This window comes from Meles meles, chromosome 9, assembly GCF_922984935.1.
Source record: "Meles meles chromosome 9, mMelMel3.1 paternal haplotype, whole genome shotgun sequence".
In the NCBI taxonomy this organism is placed as follows: domain Eukaryota; kingdom Metazoa; phylum Chordata; class Mammalia; order Carnivora; family Mustelidae; genus Meles; species Meles meles.
Genome location: NC_060074.1, coordinates 68,721,223 through 68,743,344, shown reverse-complemented (window position 1 = coordinate 68,743,344; position 22,122 = coordinate 68,721,223). Strand labels below are relative to the sequence as shown.

The window sequence follows — 22,122 nt, the reverse complement described above, 5'->3', positions numbered from 1 at the left end:
TAGGTCTGGTTTTACCCCAGAAAATTTTAACCTAGATCCTAGCTTTTTCACGGAGCTCTAAGACAGTCTAGCTATTCCTCATCAGCAGCTTACCCTGCTCTTTTATGCTTCCATCGCTACCCTTCAATAAGTTTTGCACCCAAACATGCAATCACTAGATGTAGGCTGCCATCTCCCCAAAGCAAGGTCCTAACAGGAATGTACTTACAGAGTTAAAGGAGAGGTATTGGGTAAGTGGTACAGTGGATATAACATCCTTCCTCCTTTTCTCCCCGGGTTTCCCGCAACAAACAGGAGCAAACCCATGCTGTTCCCTGCAGCAGCCCCACATTTCACCCCAAGTGAGGCTTTTATACTCCTCTCTCACTTCTCTCCAGTTGGCTTCATTGAGGCCTGCTGTATATGGGGCCTGCTGTGTTCACTCACAAAGGTAGGCCTACTTATCACAGAAAGATTGCTTCACTTCCTGATCTGTCCTCCTAGGGGATAATTATGAATCATCACCTTCTCCACTGTTAGGCTTATTTACCTCTTATTGATAACTCCTCCAGGGCTGGAACTATGTTATCTTCATCTCTGAGTTCTTACTTGAAGTGAGAACGAATTCTCTTACCATTTATGAAAGATTTTTATTCAGATGAAGAATTATATTGAATACATTAATATTAAGCTTGCTCATATCCTCTCTTCTTAGGCCTACTCTCAGGTTTGTTTATCTTCCTCCCCTCTCTGTCTGGCCCTTGAGGACAATTCCTATATAAATGGAATTATCTATTTACTGCAATACTGGGTTGTGTTTTCATTTTATGAATTCTTATCTAAAAATCTGAATGTTGACTTAAAAATATGTAATATTGTCATTTAAGAACAAAATACTTGGAGAAATGAAAACTTCTATTTATGAGATGTTCTAAGAACAATGGCAAGGGGTTCCTAATATATTTTTTAAATATTAACAAATAATTATAACATTTTGTTTTATATAAGTTTTATTATGCCAGAATCACAAGAAAGGTCAGGAAGAAATTTTCTTTTCAAAAGATTGTGTCTACACATCTACATTGTCCTTGGGTGTATAGAAGCCCTGCTGAGCTAAATTGTATTTTTTTTCATTTAGTAAAGTTTTTTTTTTTTTTTTTGCTATTTTTTCCTTTTCAAGTGGACTTTCAAATTCTTTGAATCTCAGATTTTGAACTTCAGGTTGTTCTTTCGAGCAAAATGCATGGAAGAACTGTAGCAGGGAGATGACAAATGTCCAGTTCTTTCAAATAGTATCAGTATGATTTAATTATCTTAGTTTTGCTTTGCTTTGCATTAAAAAATAAATTAGATAATGTGTTTAAATGCCAAATTTTATTTACAATTTTATTTACTATTAGGAGCTTTAATTGTATATGAGCCCATATCTAAGCACAAATGAAAATTGCATAGTTATGTATTTAGTATGTCATAACACCTTATCCATCTATTAAAGGAAGATAAGTACTTACCTAAATCATAATTGTGACAGAACAATAAGCTGTAATTTAAAAGGTCATTCTTTAGTGAGCATTACTTTATTTATTTATTTTTTTAAAGATTTTCCTTTTTATTTATTCCTTTGACAGAGCTCACAAGTAGGCAGAGAGGCAGGCGGAGAGAGAGAGGAGGAAGCAGGCTCCCTGCTGAGCAGAGAGCCCGATGCGGGGCTCGATCCCAGGACCCTGAGATCATGACCCGAGCCGAAGGCAGAGGCTTTAACCCACTGAGCCACCCAGGTGCCCCGAGCATTACTTTATTTTTATGCTATCTAATTCATATATATTTTCCACTGGGGTCATATGAGGTTGAGATTTTTAAAAGATAGACAGAAACTTTTTATCTCGTACCAGGCTTGGTTTAATAAAGCGTTAGGGCATTCCTTGTATGAGTTCAATATGTTGTAAACAATTCAGGAGATTCTTTTTCTGCACCAGTGTCCTAAAACATTCCAATGTGAGAGGAAGTTTTTCATAAATTAGAGTCCTCATACAAATATTAACAATGATGCTATAGAAATTGGAGTGAGAGAGAGAATAGGTTAGCGTAGATGATTTCACATCAGGTGGGCCTAAAGGAATCTTCACTGGAGGGCTCAAAAACATGTTCTCTAAAATATCTCTGCTATTAACAATTATATGTATGAACTCCCTGCAAACTAGAACTATTGCAGATAATGGAAAAAGTCAAGCAGGATACTTGGAAAAATGGAAAAGGGAGGAACTGAGAGATCATACTTTGTTTAGTCTTCTTTGAACTACTATGGTGTTAATCTTTGAAAAACAATAACAACCAAAAAAAACCAAAAACCAAACCAAAACAAAACAAAAAACCATCCCGATTTACGAGTCCACAGAGGGTGGCCACGTGTCTATTACCCAGCATGGATTTATGAAAAGCAATCTTGCTAAATAAACTTATTTTACTTCTTAAATAAACGGCAAAAGAAGAAGAAGAGGAAGAGTTATAGCAGATTTGGTTAGCTATATAATCATGGTTGACCTTATACAAAATAGTGATGTAGAGAAAATTCAATTATCTGCTCCAGGTGTTGTTTAATATATTCAGATTACTCATACATTTGTACTTGCCACATAAATACAATTTCGAGTTCTGATTCATTCACTTAACATTCTATTAAAAGCTACATACTACTGTTCCTTTTATGTGATCAAGTTACTAAGGAATCTGAACTTGGTTGAGGTATGAACTAAAATGCTTTGTTTTTCTCTAATCATTGCTCCACTATACTATGTTCCCCCTGGGGAAGATTCCTTACTTTCCGGGTATTTTAAGTTATTCAAAGTCTAGCCTATCCTTGTTAAAACATCGGTGTTTTAAAATCTACTCCATTGCCGTCTAACTTTGTAGCCACAGGGACTTGAAATGAAGAAGGGAGTATAGTAAATTTTTCATTCTTTCTCCTCCAAACCCCTATAGACTGGTTGGGGAATGTCTGGTTCTAGAATATTTTTTCTTTCCTTCTCAAAACAAACTCTTCTGGTGTTGGAGGCTAGAAGTAGGAATAGAGGTGAAATGAATCTAGCTAGTTAACTACTCTGTGTTTGGTTATCTCTGCTTCTCCAGTCGACATTGGCTGCTATCAATGCCCTTACTGTCTCTCACATAGCATGCATTCTTAATTTATTCAGTGAGTTGAAAGGGGCATCCATTTTGTACCAATTCCCTGAAAAGAAGACTCTGGTTCTTCACTGCTTTTGTCTCCTTTGTTAGTAGGCTTCCCTTTAGGATGGAACACTGCAAAAGCAATTCAAGTCCCCATATCTTCCTAGTGTCCTTTGAAGTGTAAGAAATTCATGTATAATCTCTTGTGTGACAATCAATGTCCCCCCAAAAATGGGTGTACATAACTTATCAACCATCGTATCATCATAAGATAATGAGATTTAAAATGTTAAGCAATGGCAATGCTCTTTATTTATTTTTAAGATTTTATTTATTTGGGGTGCTGGGTGGCTCAGTCAGTTAAGCATCTGCCTTCAGCTCATGATCTCAGGGTCCTGGGATTGAGCCCCATGTCAGGCTCCCTGCTCAGTGGGGAGCCTGCTTCTCCCTCTGCCTGCAGCTTCCCCTCCTTGTACTCTTTTCTCTCTCTCTCTCTCTCTCTCTGTAAAATAAATAAATAAAATCTAAAAAAATATATTTATTTATTTATTTGAGGTTGGGGGTGGGGAAGCACATGCGGGGGAGCGGTAAAAGGAGAGGAAAAGAGAAAATCCCAAGCAGGCTCCATGCTGAGCATGGAGCATAACACAGTCGTGGATCTCAAGACCCTGAAATCATGACCAGAGCCAAGATCAACTGACCGAGCCACCCAGGCACCCTTTTGAAACAGAGATAATAACATGAGATAGCTCTACTTTTGTGGTTGTTTTGAGGATAGATTCATATTAAGTACTTGGGATATTGTCTGATACATAGTAGGTGTTCAATAGTAAATATTCATTACTATGGGCTATGCATCAGTATCTTGTGAATTTGGTTAGGTTAAGTAATCTTTGGGTCATTTACAAGATGATTTCTGACCTCTGGAGCCAATGACCAGATATCCCAGACTTCAGTGACTTCACCATTTTAGGCCTTTTTTGAAAGACTTAACAGCTGGCCTTTAGCAGTCATGCCTCTCTATCTCAATATGTCCCTCAAATTTAACAATTTTAAAGGTGCCTTCTTCAATTTTGCTTGTCTCTATATCTGTGCCTACAGGTCTATGTTTTCATCTTAATTTAACATCTTATAAGAAACTCTTATTCTTAAAAAAGAAAAGTGAGAGAGGGCAAAAGATGATTTATGAATATAGTCTTCCCCAGAGATGAGTATTTTTTTTATCAAACATTTTTATTGACTACTGGTATATGCCTAACCCTGTGCTAATTCCTAGAGATATAGAGATTTTTGTTTTATCTTTTCCTCAGTTACTTATAGTGAGCATCATGCTTAGGGATCTACGTGAGTTCACAGTCTGTTGTCATATTTTTAAACTGGGCCATGAAATCAATTCATTGTATTAAAACCAGAAATAGAAAAAAAAGGAGAGTAATACAGAATAATAAATAGCAGAGTATATTGCATGTAGTGAAGTTTGATATTGCTTCATGAAATTTTTATTTCAGTATGTACTAGGTTGGGGTGATTAAAAATATGTATTTTGTATTCTATAGGTCTGTGTCAGTAAAGTTGGAAAACCACCAGTGGAAAAGACAATAAACAAAGAAGTGATTATAACACAGTGATAAATACTATACACAGAATGGGGTCTAATCCAGTCAGGGAAATTGGGTGGAAGATTGTTTTCTGGAGAAGATTCTTGAGCTGTATCTTAAAAGTCCTATTACAATTTCTGGCCAAACAACAGAATTACGGACCTGAGTAGCCATCTTTAGTAATGCAAAGATCCAGCACAGTTTTCTGCAGTGTTTTACTATGAAAAATTTCAAACATATGGGAAAGTTGAATTTTTACAGTGAATTCCCATATATCCCTCAGATAGGTATCACATATCTCTCTCCCCCGTATTCATCCATCATCCATCCATTTGTCTCTCTATCCATTCACCAATCTTATTTCTTTTATGCATTTCAAAGTAAATATAAGATAGTAGTATTTTCTCCCCTAAATACTTCATTAGCTAGAATTTAACATTCACAGATTTTTTTCTTTTGAGGAAAAATTTACACATGATAAAATATATAAACCCTAAGTGTACATTCCCTAAGTTTTGGAAAATACATACACCTCTAATCTAAACCCCTAGCAAGACATAGACTATTACCATCATTCCAGATGATTCCTTCAATTCCTGTCTTCCAGAAAACCTAGTTCTTTTCCCCACCATAGATTAGCTTTGTTTGTTCTGGAACTTTACATAAATGTAATCATATATTTACACTATATAATTCCATGAAAGGCTTCTTTCACTTAGCATGATACTTAGGATGATACCATGTTCTATGTATCAGTAATTTGCTATTTATTTATTTATAAAAATTTTATTTATTTATTTGACACAGAGAGAGAGACAGAAGATAGGCAGAGAGGCAGGAGAGATGCAGGGCTCGATCCCAGGACCCTGAGATCATGACCTAGGTGGAAGGCAGAGGCTTAACCCACTGAGCCAGCCAGGAACCCCTCTTTTTTTTTTAATTGCTGAATAGTATTACATTCTGTAGATGTACCATAGTATATCCATTCTCCTATTGATAGACACCTAGGCTATTTCCAGTTTTTGGCTTTTATGAATAAAGTGGCCATGAACATTCTTGTACAAATCTTTTTATCCACACATATTTTCACCTCTCTTGGGTAAATACCAAAAAGTAAAATTGCTGGGTCATAGTGGGGGTGTATGTCTAGTTTTATAGAACCTGCTAGATCTTTTTCCAAAGTGATTGGACCATTTTACACTCCCACTACTGTGCCTGAGAGCTTTGGTTGCTCCACATCCTTGCCAGCATTTGTTTTCAGTCTTTTTAATTTTAGCCACTCTCGTGGGTGTCTACTGCTATCTCTTTACTGTGATTTAATTTGCATTTCCCTGATGGCTAATCATCTTGTGTAGTTTTCATATGCTTATTGGCCCTTTGTACATTTTCTTTTGTGAAGTATTTGTTCAAATTTTTTGCCCATTTTTAAGCTAGGTTGCTTATTTATGATTGAGTTTTAGGAGTTCCTTATATACTGGAGTATCGGTCCTTTGTTGTGTTGTGTATATATATATATATACACACACACATATATTTATTTGAGAGAGAGAATAAGTGGAGCCATGGTGGGGAGTGGAGGAGAGGGAGAAGCAGACTCCCTGCCCAACAGGGAATCTTATGACCTTGGAATGACCTGAGCCAAAGGCAGACACTTAACTGACTGAGCTCCTCAGGCACCCTGTTGTATATATGTTTTGCTAATTTTTCTCTCAGAGACTGTGGCTTGCCTATTCATTTTCTTTCTTTTTTTTTTTTTTTTAAGATTTTATTTATTTACTAGAGAGACAGAGATCACAAGTAGGCAGAGAAGCAGGCGGAGAGAGAGGAGGAAGCAGGCTCTCTGCTGAGCAGAGAGCCCGATGCAGGGCTCCATCCCAGGACCCCGGGATCATGACCTGAGCCGAAGGCAGAGGCTTTAACCCACTGAGCCACCCAGGCGCCCCGCCTATTCATTTTCTTAATTCTGCTGTTTGATGAGTATGAATTTTAATTTTATTGCAATATAATTTATCAATTTGTTAATTTATGGTTATTGCTTTTAATGTGCTGACTAAAAATCCTTTACCAACCTTTGAATCTCTAAGATATTATTTTATGTTTTTGCTAAAAGTGTTATGATTTTAGCTTTTGCACTTAGGTCTATGATTCATCTCAACTCAGTCTTAGTGTGTATTTTGAGGTAGAGGTTGAAATTTATTTTTTTCCCACGTGAATTTCTGTTTTATCCAGAGTCATTTGTTGAAAAGACTCCTTGCCCCATTGAATTATTTTAGTACCCTTGCTAGAAATCAAATGACTTTATAATTTCATATCTATTTTTGGGTCTCTCTAATCTCTCCTATTGACCTATTTATCAATCCTTATACCAGCCAGTACCACACTGTACTGATTTCTTTAGCTTTATAATAAACATTGAAGTCAGGTAGTGTAAGTCCCCTAACTTTGTTATTGTTCAAGTTTGCTTGGATATTCTGAGGTCTTTGTTTTTCGCCTGGCACAATTTTTAAAGTGAAATTTTTTTCTCTACTTTAGACCAGATTCCAAGCATCCTTTCTGGTTGACCTCTAAATAGAAGGGAGGCAAAAACCAGATCCAAGTAAATCCCCAGGGGTTGGTAGAGGTGGGCATCTCAGGGATTGAGCCGGATATTTGTTGTCCCAGTTATATACTTTTGATTGGAATGGGAATATGTGGCAAACCACAGATTTTTTTTTACTGCATTATTACCTAAAGCTGCCTTGGCCTTTGACATATGCAGAAGGTTTGGTATCATTAGAAAAAAAACGACTAACAGCAGTTGCCGCAGTCAAATATTCTCCATGCTTTGGGAGACACGCTATTTATTTTCTTTATATTTCCTATAGTTGCAACAGTGAGTTTAGTGCAAACAAAGGCACTCAATAAATTTTTATTAGCTAAAATCTGGCTCACTCTCAATCATGACATTAGAGTATGAAAAGAAACATTACAGTTCATGTAGTTCAATTCTCCATCTGATCATAAGGTTTTTCACTAAATATCAGCTTACATGACTAATATAGTGATAGGGCCCTCACAGACTTGAACATCTAGAGCAGTTCATTCCCTGAATTCCTTCCCAAATCCATTGAAAAGAAAACTGTTATTGCCTCCACAAGGGAATAAAGAAGACTGTGGTCCAAAAATAAGATCACTGTCATCCCCATCGCATAATTTATAGGACTCAGAGTCCAGCTGTGAGGAAGAGCAGGTTAGGAAGATGTAACTACAAAAGTACAACTATTCCATCTGGTTTTTGATATCCCACTCTTCCCTCTCCACCAAAAAGAGAATTTATTTCAATAAGACCAAATGTTCATAGAGGGAGTATAATACTTGTACAATATAGAGAAGTCCTAAAATGTCTAATTTATCTAGTATCTGTAAGTGGTTTGGGTTGAAATAATAATTTATGGCTGATTTTGAGGTCAGCCTATGAAGTAGAACATAATTTGTTCAAACTTGGACATGTAATGTTTAATATTTCTCCCTAGCCTACCCTTGCCATTTCCCCATAAAGATTCTTAGCAAGAAAGGAGTTAAAGCACATCTTATAAAATTGTAAGTTTTGTAGTATTTCAGTAAAATAAAAAGAACCATTTTATAATTCTATTAGGTCAAGATCAATATTACTTCAAAGTTCCAGATGTTCAAATATCCTTTGTATGTATGTGTGCCAAAGTCAGATCATGCTATTTACTTGAAACATTTTTAAAAAGATTTTATTTATTTATTTGACAGAGAAAGAGACAGTGAGAGAGGGAACACAAGCAGGGGGAGTGGGAGCCGGGGAAGCAGGTTCCTGCTGAGCAGGGAGCCCCATGCAGAGCTTGATCTCAGGACCGTGGGATCATAACCTGAGCCAAAGGCAGATACCCAATGACTGAGCCACCCAGGCACCCCTATTTCAATTATTTTAAGTGAGATTCATGTTGATGGGAGGCATAAAATTCAGCTTATTCCTCATCATAATGATGGTACATGTACTTTCAACCTAGGAAGAGTTTTACTCCTGGTTTAGTCAGTCAGTGATAACCTAATGCTCTTCTAGTGTTTATACAGTACCTGGATTTACTTCTTGCAAGATGACATCCATAGTAGCTGTGTGGGATATGGAAACAAGAAAAAAATGTATTCATGTCAGTAAAATAATTGGAGGAGGCTAGAAAATAAACAGAAATAGTATGTTATTAAAAATGGAAGGATGGGTCACCTGAGTGGCTCTGGGGTTGGGTCTCTGCCTTTGGCTTGGGTCATGGTCTCGGTCCTGGGATCGAGTCCCCCATTGAGCTCTCTGCTCAGCGGGGAGCCTGCTTCCCCCTACCCCATCTGCCTGACTCTCTGCCTACTTGTGATCTCTCTCTCTCTAATAAATAAATAAATAAAATATTTTTTAAAAAATGGAAGGATGGCCAGGAGTTGCGGCAGAGCAGGCTCATTGGAAATTGCCTCTTGTTTTAATTATTACATTTTAGTTTATTAAGACACTAGACATTAGTATAATTCTAACTTTCACCCACAAAGTGACTGGATGGTTTCAAATAAACATAATGTAAGCTGCTCGGGAGTTAAAAAAATGTTTCTGCGGGTTTGTCTAGTAAACCCATATTTTGGTTCTGCAGTTGGGGTAGTATATTATTTTCATGGGCAACTATTTCACAAGCAAATGTAAATTCCCGGCTCAGTAAAGCTACATATTGAATCTCTTATTAAATCAATTCTAAAAAGTGACTATTAATGACAATACATTTGCAACTAGTCTTTTAGCGTTTAACTTCCAATTTTGCTTTCTGAAATGTCATTTTCTATAGGCTGTTTTAATTATTAAGTTTTCAACTTATAGTTGTTCCCTAGTTTTAAAATTATTTCTTGTTTACAAATGTCACTTGCAATTTAAGGGAAGAATTATAAATTACTTTATTGGCAAGTATTTTTTAAAAAACTGTGAAGTTTTGAACTATTTCTAGCACCTTTTCTCAAATATATTGTGAATATTATTTGACAGGTTTGTCTTTTGGTATTCCATTAAGTAATAAGTTTTCCTTCAACCTTGATCATCTGCAATTGAGGCAAAAGTAAGTTTTAATTTGTTTTAACTTTTTTTTAAAAGATTTTATTTATTTATTTGACAGAGAAATCACAAGCAAGCAGAGAGGAGGCAGACGGGGTGGGGGGGAGCAGGCTCCCTGCTGAGCAGAGAGCCTGACACGGCGCTCAATCCCAGGACCCTCAGATCATGACCCAAGCTGAATACAGAGGCTTAACCCACTGAGCCACCCAGGTGCCCCTGCTTTAACTTTTGATAATACCTTTAATCAATCATTATAACAGGATAGATCACAAAGCTTTTCAGAATAGGATTTCTAACTCATGGACTTTCGTATTCCTTTAAATACTAAGTTTATTTCCATGTAATTTATCATTTTAATACCTTTATCCATTTTATTGTTTATTGTATTTGGATAGATAAAAAAATCTAGCAAAATCCATCTTTATTTTGGGTAGCTGAGCTTTTCTATTTTCTCTGTATATCAGCTTTATTTAGTTTTAAATTATTACATCATCTCCATTGCAAATAGATTGGCACCAGTGAAGCTCTTGGACTTGCTCAAAGTTCAGCTATTTTTTTTAAAGGTGTTTATATATATATATATATCTACATATATATATAGTGTTTGTGTATCTATATATAAAATATACATATTATATATATAAATTATATATATATAATTTTTCTCAAAGGTAACCTATTTTTTAAGAACAGACTTATTTATTTTAGAGAGAGAGAATATGAATGTGAGAGGCAGAGGGAGAGAGAGAATCTCAAGCCAGCTTGGTGGGGTTCGATCTCATGACCCTGAGATCAGACCTGAGCTGAAACCAAGAATCAGAAACTTAACAGACTGGCCACCCAGGTGCTCCTCACCTATTTTTTAATTCAAGGAAATTTTCATTGTGTTTGGTGCTTATACCTAGGAATTATTGTGGTGGGCTCTGTTTAAATGTGGTGTTGTCTTCCTCTGTAGGAGTTGCCAGTCTGACCCTCAATTTTCACTCCAACAATACAGATTTGGTCAACAACATATTCCAATAGGAAATAATTCTTTCATTTTAAATAAATGCCTTCCTTCCCTTAGGTACTTGTATTCAAACTGAGGAAATTTGGCTTACTAAACAGATATTCTTCCCATGTAAAGTAATGTAAAATAAACATTTTGAGATTCCTACTTGGAGAAACTTCAGGAAATAAGAGAAAACAAAGTATCAGGAGCATAAAGTGCTAGAAGAACAAAATATAAGTTTGTAAATCCTTATGTCCAATAACATTGTTAAAAGAAATTTGAACAAACTGAATAAATGTAATATTTAAATCAACTGCAGCAGGAAAGCTCATTATGGTACTAATAATGTAGCACTCCTTATCAACAATTTCCATTTGCCCCTCCTCTTTCCTCATTTCTATAAACTTAAATACTTAACACAAATATTATGATTAGTGGGATTGGAGAAAAGGAAAGTCTCCTCTTAAACTGAACACTGGAAACTTGAAAAAGGTAGAGAGGGATTAAGAGTTTAAGATAAATCTTATGTTGTTAGCTTTTTTTTTTTAAACAGGTAGTATGCCTGTAGTCACAAACAAACAAAAATATACTTAAGGTTGGAGTTTAGGGAAGCATTGACCATCTGTAAAATACTAGAAGTTAGGGACTACATATTACTTGTTTTCTATTTTTTACAAGCAGGACTATATCTGGCATATAATAGATGCCCAGTAAATGTCTGTTGAGTCAATCAGTCTGTGGTTCAATATAGTCAACAATGGCAAAATTCGGTTTCAGAGACATTATTTTGGTTCAAGATAAATCTACTACTTAGGCAGGACCGGCAATGTATATGTTGGGGTAAGTGGGGCCAGGATTCAGTACCAGTCCTGTTGAAGACAAATGGATTATTTTCCGTATGCATTTGTGCCCTACCTCATTGCACAAAAGATTTAGGTGATTAGAGTGTGGAGTGAACCGACTAATAAAGCTTTACAATGGGACAAGAATTACAAATCTATTGAGCATATTCATCTCATGCCAATTTAAGGACACAGTTATTGTTGTTTCCTTAGCTTTTCCGCCGGGTGCACGGTCGCCCCTCTTTTATATTGTCAATATTTGCCATTTGTTGTCATTAATTCATTTATTATTATTATCATCATCAAGGGGACATGTCATTCGATTCGTCGAAATCTTGCTTTATCTGGATCCCAAGCGTTCCTTTAAGTCTCAGGAGAAAATGACTTTGGCTGAAGTCGGTGCCCAAAGCCACACCCACTAAGAGGCCTTAAGAAACCTGGGGCTTTCCTGGCGGAGACTCAGCTGTAGGCAACCACGCGGCGCGTCGGAATCCCAGGGCTGGCACTCCAGTCTTCCCCGTGGGAGGCGCGTCCTCCCCCCCAGCTAGGCAGGCCGCCCGCCCGGGTCCAGCTCCCTTTCTGGCGGGGATTCGGGGCCCTCTTCCCGCCCCGCCCCGGGCTCATTTGCATAGGGACGCGCGCGGCGCCGGCGAGCGGGAGGGCGGGCGCGGCCGGGAAGGCGGCGCGCGCGCGCCCTGACAGCTCGGCCTTGCTCGCTCACTCGCTCGTCCCCGGCTTCCGAGCACAGCATGGCGGTCAAGGTGACTCCCAACTCTCTGCTGCTGCCTTTATTGCATAAGAGCCATTCCGGGGACCTTGCCTCCAGCCCTTCACCTCCTACCATTTCCTTCGTTGCCTGGTTTTTAAATAGCGTATCCTGGGGCTCCAGCTTGCGGGTGGGAGAGCTGTGTGGGGCTTGGACCCGAGAAAGAGGATGCCCGGCTGGGGGAGGGGAAGGAGGAGGGATTATGAGTTGGAGGGGCTTCGGAGGACCACAGGTCGGTGAAGGAAGAGTAATGTCCTGCTCTAGGTGCATGGGGTTGTGAGCCCGGACTCGGAGGGCATCAGAAAGGGAGTAGGAGGAAGTGGCATGTAAAGCCAGGGATACCTAAGGCATCTCTGTATTGCAGTGGGGGAAGGGATGAGTAATTGAGTAATTTGGGGCTTTAGTGGGACCGGGGGCAGTGGTTGGCATTTGTGCTGCAGGTGGCAAGATGTCGAAAGTATTTGAAAACCTTGTCGCAGCTTTCATATTTTAGGTTGGGTGGGGAAAGGGAGAAGATAATTATTTTCTGGATTGCTTTACGTGGGGAAGAAAGGCTGCTAGGCCAGGCGATTAATTTGGGTGTTTCAACTTTCCTGTTGCTCTATTCTTGCTGGCCTCTTGATTGGGAGGTGGGTTGTTGCTAGTGGATGTGGAGTAAAGTAAGAGATTGATCCTCCCTGCCTTCCCTTTCCAGTTCGGAGGAAAAGTGGGAGATTTGCTATATATTAAGCTCTTCACACCTGTACTTACCCCCTGTAGTCACAGATCTACAAATTTGACAGGTGTTATCAGTATTGGTACTTTTGATTTGTTTTAAACTAATGCCCTTATAAAAGATAAGAGCATTGATTGTTAGCGTCTGAGGTCTGAGACCTCTGTTGGAGGTCTGAGACCTCTAATCTGAAGAGATTATGTGGTTTCTAGTAAAGCATTAATGGATTTTTTTTTTTTTTTTTTTTTGCTTACAGGTGCAAACAACCAAGCGAGGTGATCCTCACGAGTTAAGAAACATATTCCTACAGGTAATTGGCTTATGTTGCATGATCTTTTATTGGGACAAAAAACCGTTGTAAATTTAGTGCTTTTCGGCCTCAAATTTCAGGATTTTTCTATTTTCATTCATTTTGAAAAACATGGATAGACAAACATAGCTTATAATATTTTATTTAAGGTTTGAATAAAGATTTCTTTTACTAAGGTTTGATAAAATACTTTCCCCATAATATTTTTTTAACATGACTTAAAGTATGTAAAGAACACTGAAAAAAATTTCTGACTTCCCTTAAGCACTGTGATCAAAATTATATTTCGAAATGTATTGACATTCTTGTGTAATTACTAGGTATGGTGACTAAATTTCTTTCTTGAAAGTTGCAAGTTTATAGTTTTTCTCCTTATAAGTATTTATTTGTTATTTGTTGCAGAAATAAGAATATTATAGTTATTGTTAATGGTCTGTGTCTTTTCTCCCTCTGCTTATTTACAGTCATCAGCTTTTGAGGTTTTGTTACAAGATGTTACTGTCTACAGTTCTTGCAAGGATCCACCTTCTGCTAAGTTTTTAAGATCAGCAACTTGGCTGTAGACTTAAAAAGTTGGCTTACTTTTTTGTTTTGCTTTCTTTTCTTAAATTTCAGAAGTTCCTCAGGCAGGAAGTTGTAGTTAAGAAATAGAGGAAAAGGGAGACAAGCTAAGGTGTTCCACCAAATAAGGTGTTCTTCTCTGAAATATTCTTTTGAAAACTTTCTATTCTGGACCTGGGTTCTTATATAGAAACTTTGACCTTGGGCGCTGCTGGGTATTTGTTTCCTCTGTAAAATGAGAGGTGATCTCCAAGGTTCCTTCCAACTCCAAAAGTCTATGGTTCTATATTAGGAACAGATTCTAACATATGCTGATCAGCCTGGAATAGATGACATTTTTATCTGAAGCATGGATTGCTTAAGCTATTGTTGGGGAGGTAGGCTGCATAGATGACCATGCATATGTGTAGTTCATGAAAAAGAACTAGCAAAAATTGGAACCTTAAATTTTATAAAATCTGATACAGGGAAGTATCATTTCCAGAACATAAGTAATTGTAATAGAAATGATCTGTTTATAGCTTGAAACCTTTATTCCTCACAAGTGTTCTTGAAAATAGCGGGAAAAAAATGTCAGTATTAACTGCACCGTATGATTATACTTAGTTGTTTTGTGAAAAGTTTGTGTGATATTGTTAATTTTTTCTAGATTAAGTAGGCATGGAAGAAATCAGTTGAAATGATGCATGATGTAGTGAAGGTGTCAGAAACACTGGGTTCAATTCCCAGTCCTCCCTCTGATTGTTGTACCTGTAGGCTACCTCTCTGGCCTTTCTGGGCTTCACCCTCTTATTTGGGACTCAGTGGGATGTCGGGAAATGGGGATTGAGGTCCTTTGAGCTTTAAAAATCCTGTGGAGGAGCCCCTGGGTGGCACAGTCAATTAAGCGTTGGACTCTTGATTTTGGCACACGTCTGATCTCAGGGTCGTGAGATAGAGCCCCATATCAGGATCTGCTTCCCACAGGGAGTCGGCTGGGGTTTCTCTCCCTCTTCTCTGCCCCTACCCTCTGCTCTCTCTTTCTCTAAAATAAATAAATAAATCTTACCAAAAAATCTTGCGGAAAAAAATTCTATGATTCTGCATGGATTTGGTTTTTTGGGGGAGGGAGGATAGAAATATAAGGAGAGAGCTGGCACTATGCCTAGCTTTTTGACAACTTTTAAATCTTATCATTATCTTTATTTTTTTTAAGATTTTTTAAATTATTTTTTTAAGATTTTTTTTTTTTTTTTAATTGACAGGCAGAGATCACAAGCAGGCAGAGAGTCAGGCAGAGAGAGAGAGAGAGAGAGAGGAGGAAGCAGGCTCCCTGCTGAGCAGAGAGCTCGATGCGGGGCCTCGATCCCAAGACCCTGGGATCATGACCTGAGCCGAAGGCAGAGGCTCTAACCCACTGAGCCACCTAGGTGCCCCAAGATTTTTATTTTTAAGTAATATCTACACCCATTGTGGGCCTTGGACTTACAACCTGGAAATCAAAAATCCTTGAGGTCAAAAATAGCATGCTCTACTAACTGGGCTGGCCAGGCACTCCCTTATCATTATCTTCTTACACATTATTTTGGATGAGCACCATATTTTATTTTTATATTGAAAAATTGGGGAATTCATAACAGTACATTTAGCACTAGTTATAAGGCATTGGCCCAAGAATTATTGATAGATAATAGATCATAAATATTTACCTTCAGCAACTAGAAAGATATACTGTAGTTAGTTGAGCCAGTTAGAGGACAGTTACAAGTAAGATAGCAGATTTTTTTATTCCTGTCTCAAGTACTTCAAACTATAGTTACTTTAAGCTATAAGACATTGTTTAGAAACAGTTTTATTTTAGAAGCATATGGTTTATTAGTATTTTAGAGATAATAGGCAAAAATACTAACTACGTTTTTGTTTTTTTTTTAAGATTTTTTATTTATGTATTTGGCAGAGAGAAATCACAAGTAGGCAGAAGTAGGTAGAGGCAGGCAGAGAGAGGGAGAAGCAGATTCCCTGCTGAGCAGAGAGCCTGAGATCCGAGATGCAGGGCTCCATCCCAGGACCCTGGGATCATGACCTGAGCCGAAGGCAGAGGCTTAACCCACTGAGCTGCCACCCAGGCGCCCCTAACTACATATTTCTTTAGCATTTACTAAGGACCGTTTGCTGTGTGCTGTGTGTGCAGTTGTATTTAGTTTAGCAGTAGATACCAGTTGAACAATCAAAGGAGAGGACTGAGCCTAGATGTGAATGGTAATGGACATGTGACTAGTCCTCCCTCAGACCCAGTCAATCTCTAACAGGTTGTGTTCGAGGGAGTCAAGAATAATGAAATCAAAGGCATAGATTCTGGTAGAGCAATCAATTTGGCTTGCTTGGATCAAAATGGCTGTAATAATAATGACAATGGCTAACTTTTTTGATCATTCTGGGCTGTGCTGGCCTAATGTGTTAAGGGTACTGTATTAATTTTTATAACAGCCCTAGGAGGTAGGGTTAGAGTCCCTGTTAAATAGAGGAAGTTAAACGACTTGGTTAATGTCATTTAGTCCTTAAGTGGTGGAGGCTGGATTCCAATCAAACTGCAGAACGTGTACTCTTATCCATTACACAAAATCACTTGTGGGGTCTCAAAATGGGGGGCAGATAATATTTTGAAAGCTAGAGGTATATGAGAGGCTAGTGGTAGCTGTGTTTGTAAAGTTAAAGGAAAAAAACCTGGTTACTTAGGTGATGAAAAAAAGTGCCTTTACACTGTAACTATCTAGAACATTTGGCCAATGAGTTTGGATTTGAAACAGTAGGGAGGCACTATGGGTTTCTGAGTGGGAAAATTGAAGTGGTGAATTCTGATAGCTCTTTGTGTGTGTTGGATAAAGTGTGGAGAGGTTGGAAGTAGGTAGGGAGATCAGCTAAGAGGCTGTTGAAATAATACATGTGGGAGATAATGACCTGGAGTGGCTGATGGCTGGGGAAATAGAAAGGAAGGACAACACCAGGGACTTTGTAAGGGATGAATCCATTGAATTTGGTGTTAAATATAAAAGTAAGGGAAGAAGTAGTGAATCTGGATAGATGTTAATTGATAAGGCATCCATTTTGGGAATTAATTTTTTTTTTTTTTTTTTTTTTGTGGGAGCAGTTTAAGTTGGGTTGTGGGTTGTTAAATAAATATGGCCCAGTATGTTAAATTTGTCAGGTTTGGGGAGTGACAAATTTGTACAGGTGTTAGATAATTCCTTGTGGTCAGGGGATTAAATATAAAAGAAACAAGACCAGGAATAAGGGACTGATTTATAAGTCATATCCACAATTGAAGTGGAAAGGAGGAGGAGGAGAACTAGAGAGAATCATCCCATGGGAATTTAAAGTAGTTTCAAAAAGATACAAAGATTAAAATATAGGTTATTGTTACTAGTATAATTTGGCTTTGGTAGGATTTTGGGGCTGCTTGAGTTCAGGATCATTTGAACTGTTTAAAGATTACAGAGAAGATTTGATTTTGAATTTTGGAACACAATGGAAAGTTTTTTTTTTTTTAAATAAAGACTTTATTCATTTGGGATAGAGAGAGAGTATATGTGCATGAGTGGGGGAATGGGCAGAGGGAAAGGAGAAGCAGAGTCCACGCTGAGCAGGGAGCCTGATATGGAGCTCCATCCCAGGACCCAAAGATTGTGACCTGAGCCGAAGGCAGATGCTTAACCATCTGAGTCACGCAGGTGTCCCTAGATGGAAGCTGTTCTTTGTAAAATTTAGATTAACTCTCTAATTCACAAATACTCATTTGTTTTTGTGAATAGCAAAATATTCCTCTTTGAAAGTGCTTTAATGGAATTATGTGTGCAAGTTTGTGAGAAGGGCTTTATAAAAGTAAAGTGCATTATTATTTTGAATATAGGAGCACAACAAATGAATTCGTATGTGTTAGATTGTGCTATAATTTTACAACCGGTTGTCAAGCTAAGATCTTACTATTACTACCTTTACAATTGTCATTTCTTGATTTATCTCTTCTTTCACCTCTCTCACCCACACACTATCATTGACCCAGTTTCGCTACATCAGAAATATACAGTAGCAAAAGGAGACAATAGAAGCAATGAAGAGGGAGGTAAGGTGAGGATAACAGGAATGTCATAGGCTGTTTATTATAAACCTGACAAACTTAAGAATGAGGAGTTAATCTAGTCTATGCTTTGTGGCCAAGTAGGTTTATCAAAAACTGTTCTAAGTGAATTGTTTGTCAAGGTCTTTTTTTTTTTCAGTTGGTAGACTTTTTGTTGTTTATTTATCAATGTATTGTATGGTAAAAGCAACACATTTGAGACTGTATCATTATATATGTTAGACTAGAAACATGCTGCAATATAGAACTCAAATATTATATCAATCCTATTCTTTTACTCTCTCTCTCTCTCTCTCTTTTTTAAAAGATTTTATTTATTTGAGAGAGAGAGAGAGAGCGCGTGAGCAAGCGCACAAGCAGGGGGAGGACTAGAGGGAGGGGAGAGAAACAGATTCCCTGCTGAGTGTAGAGCCTGACATGGGTCTCAGGACCAGGACCCTGAGATCATGACCTGAACTGAAGTCAGATGTTTAATGACTGAGCCACCCAGGTGCCCCTCCTGTTTTTCTCATTATCACCAATGTAACAATGAAGATCATATTCCATTTAAAAATTAGGAGGGGCGCCTGGGTGGCTCAGTGGTTAAAGCCGCTGCCTTCGGCTCAGGTCATGATCTCAGGGTCCTGGGATCGAGTCCCGCATCGGGCTCTCTGCTCAGCAGCAAGCCTGCTTCCCTCTCTCTCTGCTTCCCTCTCTCTCTGCCTGCCTCTCTGCCTACTTGTGATCTCTCTCTGTCAAATAAGTAAAAATAAAAAATCTTTAAAAAAAAAAAAATAAAAAAAATAAAAATTAGGAAAATTCATTTTCTTCTGTGTTATTTTAGAGAAGAAATGGAAGAAGATGCTAATGTAAAGCAGTGTGATTCTTCCTTAGGGTTTTTATGATAACATTTTTAATGGAAAGAAATATCCTTTTATTCAATAAACATTTGTTTACGTATTATGTATTTATTTTTTGCAGTAATGTGGAGCTGAGAAGGGAATTAAACAGGGCTTTTAGCAGGAGACATTTCTACTTTGTTGGAGTAGGCATTAGGGCTATGTTTTCAAAAGCATGGAATGTGTACTACAAATGATAGCATCTCCTGAGGCTCAGTGTGGAGTGAAAAGGTGCTCTCACAGGGTATTTGTGGGAACAAAGACTCTTTGGAAAGCAATCTGGCAATAGTTAAAAATAGAAAGAAGATAACATTTGAACAAACAGTCCTACATTTGGGATATTTACCCCAGAGAAATAAAAATACTCGTAAGAATATGTATGTGCACGGGGTGCCTGGCTGGTTGTCAGTTAAGTGAGCCTTCAGCTCAAGTCATGAACACCGGGTCCTGGGATCTAGTCCTGGTTCAGGCTCCCTGCTCATCAAGAGTCTGCTTGTTCCTCTCCCTCTGCCCTTCCCTGCTGCTTGTGCGCACAAGCTCGCGCTTTCTGTCTTTCTCAAATAAATAAAATCTTAAAAAAAGAGAGAATATGTGTACAGGGTTGTTAGTTGCAGCATGGAGTTGTTCCTTGAGGAAAAAAAGGTGTGAAACAAGAGAAATACTATCAAAGGGGAGTGGTAGAAAAATTAGAATAACCATCCCTGGAAAATTATGCAGAACTAAAAAGAATGAGGCCTGTATCAGCTGATTTAGAGAGATTTCCAGTGTACTATTGAGATAAGAAAGATGTAAATAAGTGTAGATAGCATGATTTTAGTTTTCTAAATGCCATTTCATATATGTTGTATATATATTTACACATATATATAGTTATAGAAGAATTAGGGGGGTGGTGCCTGGGTGGCTCAGTCATTAGTATCTGCCTTCGGCTCAGGTTGTGATCCCGGAGTCCTGGGATCGGTCTCCATGCTCAGCGAGAAGCCTGCTTCTCCCTCTCCCACACTCCCTGCTTGTGTTCCTGCTCTCTCTCTCTCTCTGTCAAATAAATAAAATTTAAAAAAAATTATTAGGGGAAAATAAAATATTGATGTATATGTATTAGATTTTTACCAAGTGAATAATTTAAAAAGTAAGAATTTAACAGTTCAGAACCCGAAGTTAAAAGAGGACTTCCTAGACTAAATTGGGTTGAGTAAACCCAGTATGAGACACACAGAAGGGGATCTATAGTTTTCTCAGCCATATTGATTAAGAGTTTTCACCAGTTCTTTAGAATGTAGGCATTGAAGACGATAGCCTTTATCTTTAGTATATTAGCATTTGTCATAAACTATATAGAGTTTTCATTAAAAAAAAGGTTAGGCATTAAAGGCATACTTACATCATAGATTTTATCTTTGAGTCAACTAAAGGATTGAAAAATACTTGAAAAGATGAGAAAATTAGTGTTATTAAATGCCATGTTGTGTTCTACTACCTATCTATCTATATATCTATATTTTAAAGATTTTATTTATTTATTTGACAGAGAGAGACACAGAGACAGAGGAACACAAGCAGAGGGGAGCAGGAGAGGGAGAAGCAGACTTCCTGTCGAGCAGGGAGCCCGATGTGGGCCTCGATCCCAGGACCCTGGGATCATGACCTGAGCCGAAGGCAGCTGCTTAATGACTGATGGGCACCCTCCATCAGTGTATTTTTAATTGTCTACCATGTGCCAGGTTAGGCATTGTGCTAGGTTTACCTTTATAGATTTTAAAGATTTTTTTATTTTTAAAAAATTATTTATTTGAGAGAGAAAGAGAGAGTGATGAGGGAGAGCCTGAGAGGGGAGAGGGTCAGAGGGAGAAGCAGACTCCCTACTGAGCAGGGAGTCCAATGTGGGACTTGATACCAAGACTCCAGGATCATGACCTGAGCCAAAGGCAGATGCTTAACCAACTGAGCCAATCAGGTGGCCTTAAAGATTTTTTTGAAAACTTATTTATTTGAGAGAGGCGGGGGGGAGGGAGAGAGAAAGTGAGCATGAGCCAGAGGGGATGCAGGGCGAAAGGGAGAGACAGACTCCTCACTGAGCAGGGAGCCAGTGGTGGGGCTTCATCTAGGAACCCCTGATAATGACCTGAGCCAAACTCAGACATTTAACTGACTGAGCCACCGAGGTGCCCCTACCTTTATAGATTTTAGATAAGAGGATTTCAGTGAAGGTAAAACCTTACATTCTAGGTCACAGTGAGACAGACAATAGCAAAGCCCACAGACTTGGGAAAAAACAAAAAGCAGCTGCAGAAGGTGACAAGTCTAATAAGGGAAATAAAATGATGGAGAAGGCCATCATTTGTCAAGAGGGTGGTCAGTAAAGACCCCTGAGATTGTGATATTAGAGATGAGACTAAAAGGTGGGTAGAGAGAATTCTGAACAGAGGGCTCTCATGTCTAAAGGCCTAGAGGTAGATAAGGGTTTGGTATGTTTGGCAAACAGAAATGAGGCCAGTGTTCCTGGTGTCGGTTAGTGAGGGAGTGAATGGCCAGTAAGAGATGAGGCTGCAGGAGAGCCTTATCAGGTGTGGCCTTGTTTGTAGGCCACAGAAAAGAGTTTGGATTTTTTTTTTTTTTTAAGAGTGTTATTTGAAACTGCTGAAGATCTTTCACCTTGGAAGTGGAATAATTCAATTTACATTTTGAATAGGTTATATTTAAATAGACCCTATTGATCTATTATGTAAACTTCCTTAAACGTTTCTGTGCTTTCTTATGGATGACTGCCTTGATTCTTCCAATTTAATTTCCTCCTGTCCATGGGGGTGTTAGAATATCTTGAGTGAGGCCTCACTGACTCCTTTTCTTTTTCTTTTTTTTTTTTTAAGATTTTATTTATTTATTTGGCAGACAGATCACAAGTAGGCAGAGAGGCAGGCAAAGAGAGAGGAAGGGAAGCAGACTTCCTGCTGAGCAAAGAGCTCTATTAGGGGCTTGATTCCAGGACTCTGGGATCACGACCTGAGCTGAAGGCAGAGGCTTTAACCCACTGAGCCACCCAGGCGCCCCTCACTGACTCCTTTTCATCTAGGAGACCAATAGCTAGAGCCTTCAAGGGTTTTGTAGTCTGACCTGGAG

General features: G+C 38.3%; 1 protein-coding gene across 2 annotated transcripts in view; it reads left to right on the top strand.

Moving 5' to 3' along the window:
* SLC25A12 (solute carrier family 25 member 12) overlaps positions 1-22,122 on the top strand; it is a 199,791-nt gene that overhangs the window by 81,523 nt on the left and 96,146 nt on the right. The window contains exons 1-2 of one of the 2 annotated variants that reach the window (XM_046018994.1): positions 12,368-12,425; positions 13,399-13,452. In XM_046018994.1, the coding sequence (XP_045874950.1) occupies positions 12,414-12,425; positions 13,399-13,452 (66 nt within the window). In that variant the 5' untranslated portion in view covers positions 12,368-12,413. Of the gene's footprint in view, positions 1-12,367; positions 12,426-13,398; positions 13,453-22,122 lie in introns of those variants that run through there. The other variant, XM_046018996.1, reaches the window with a different exon arrangement.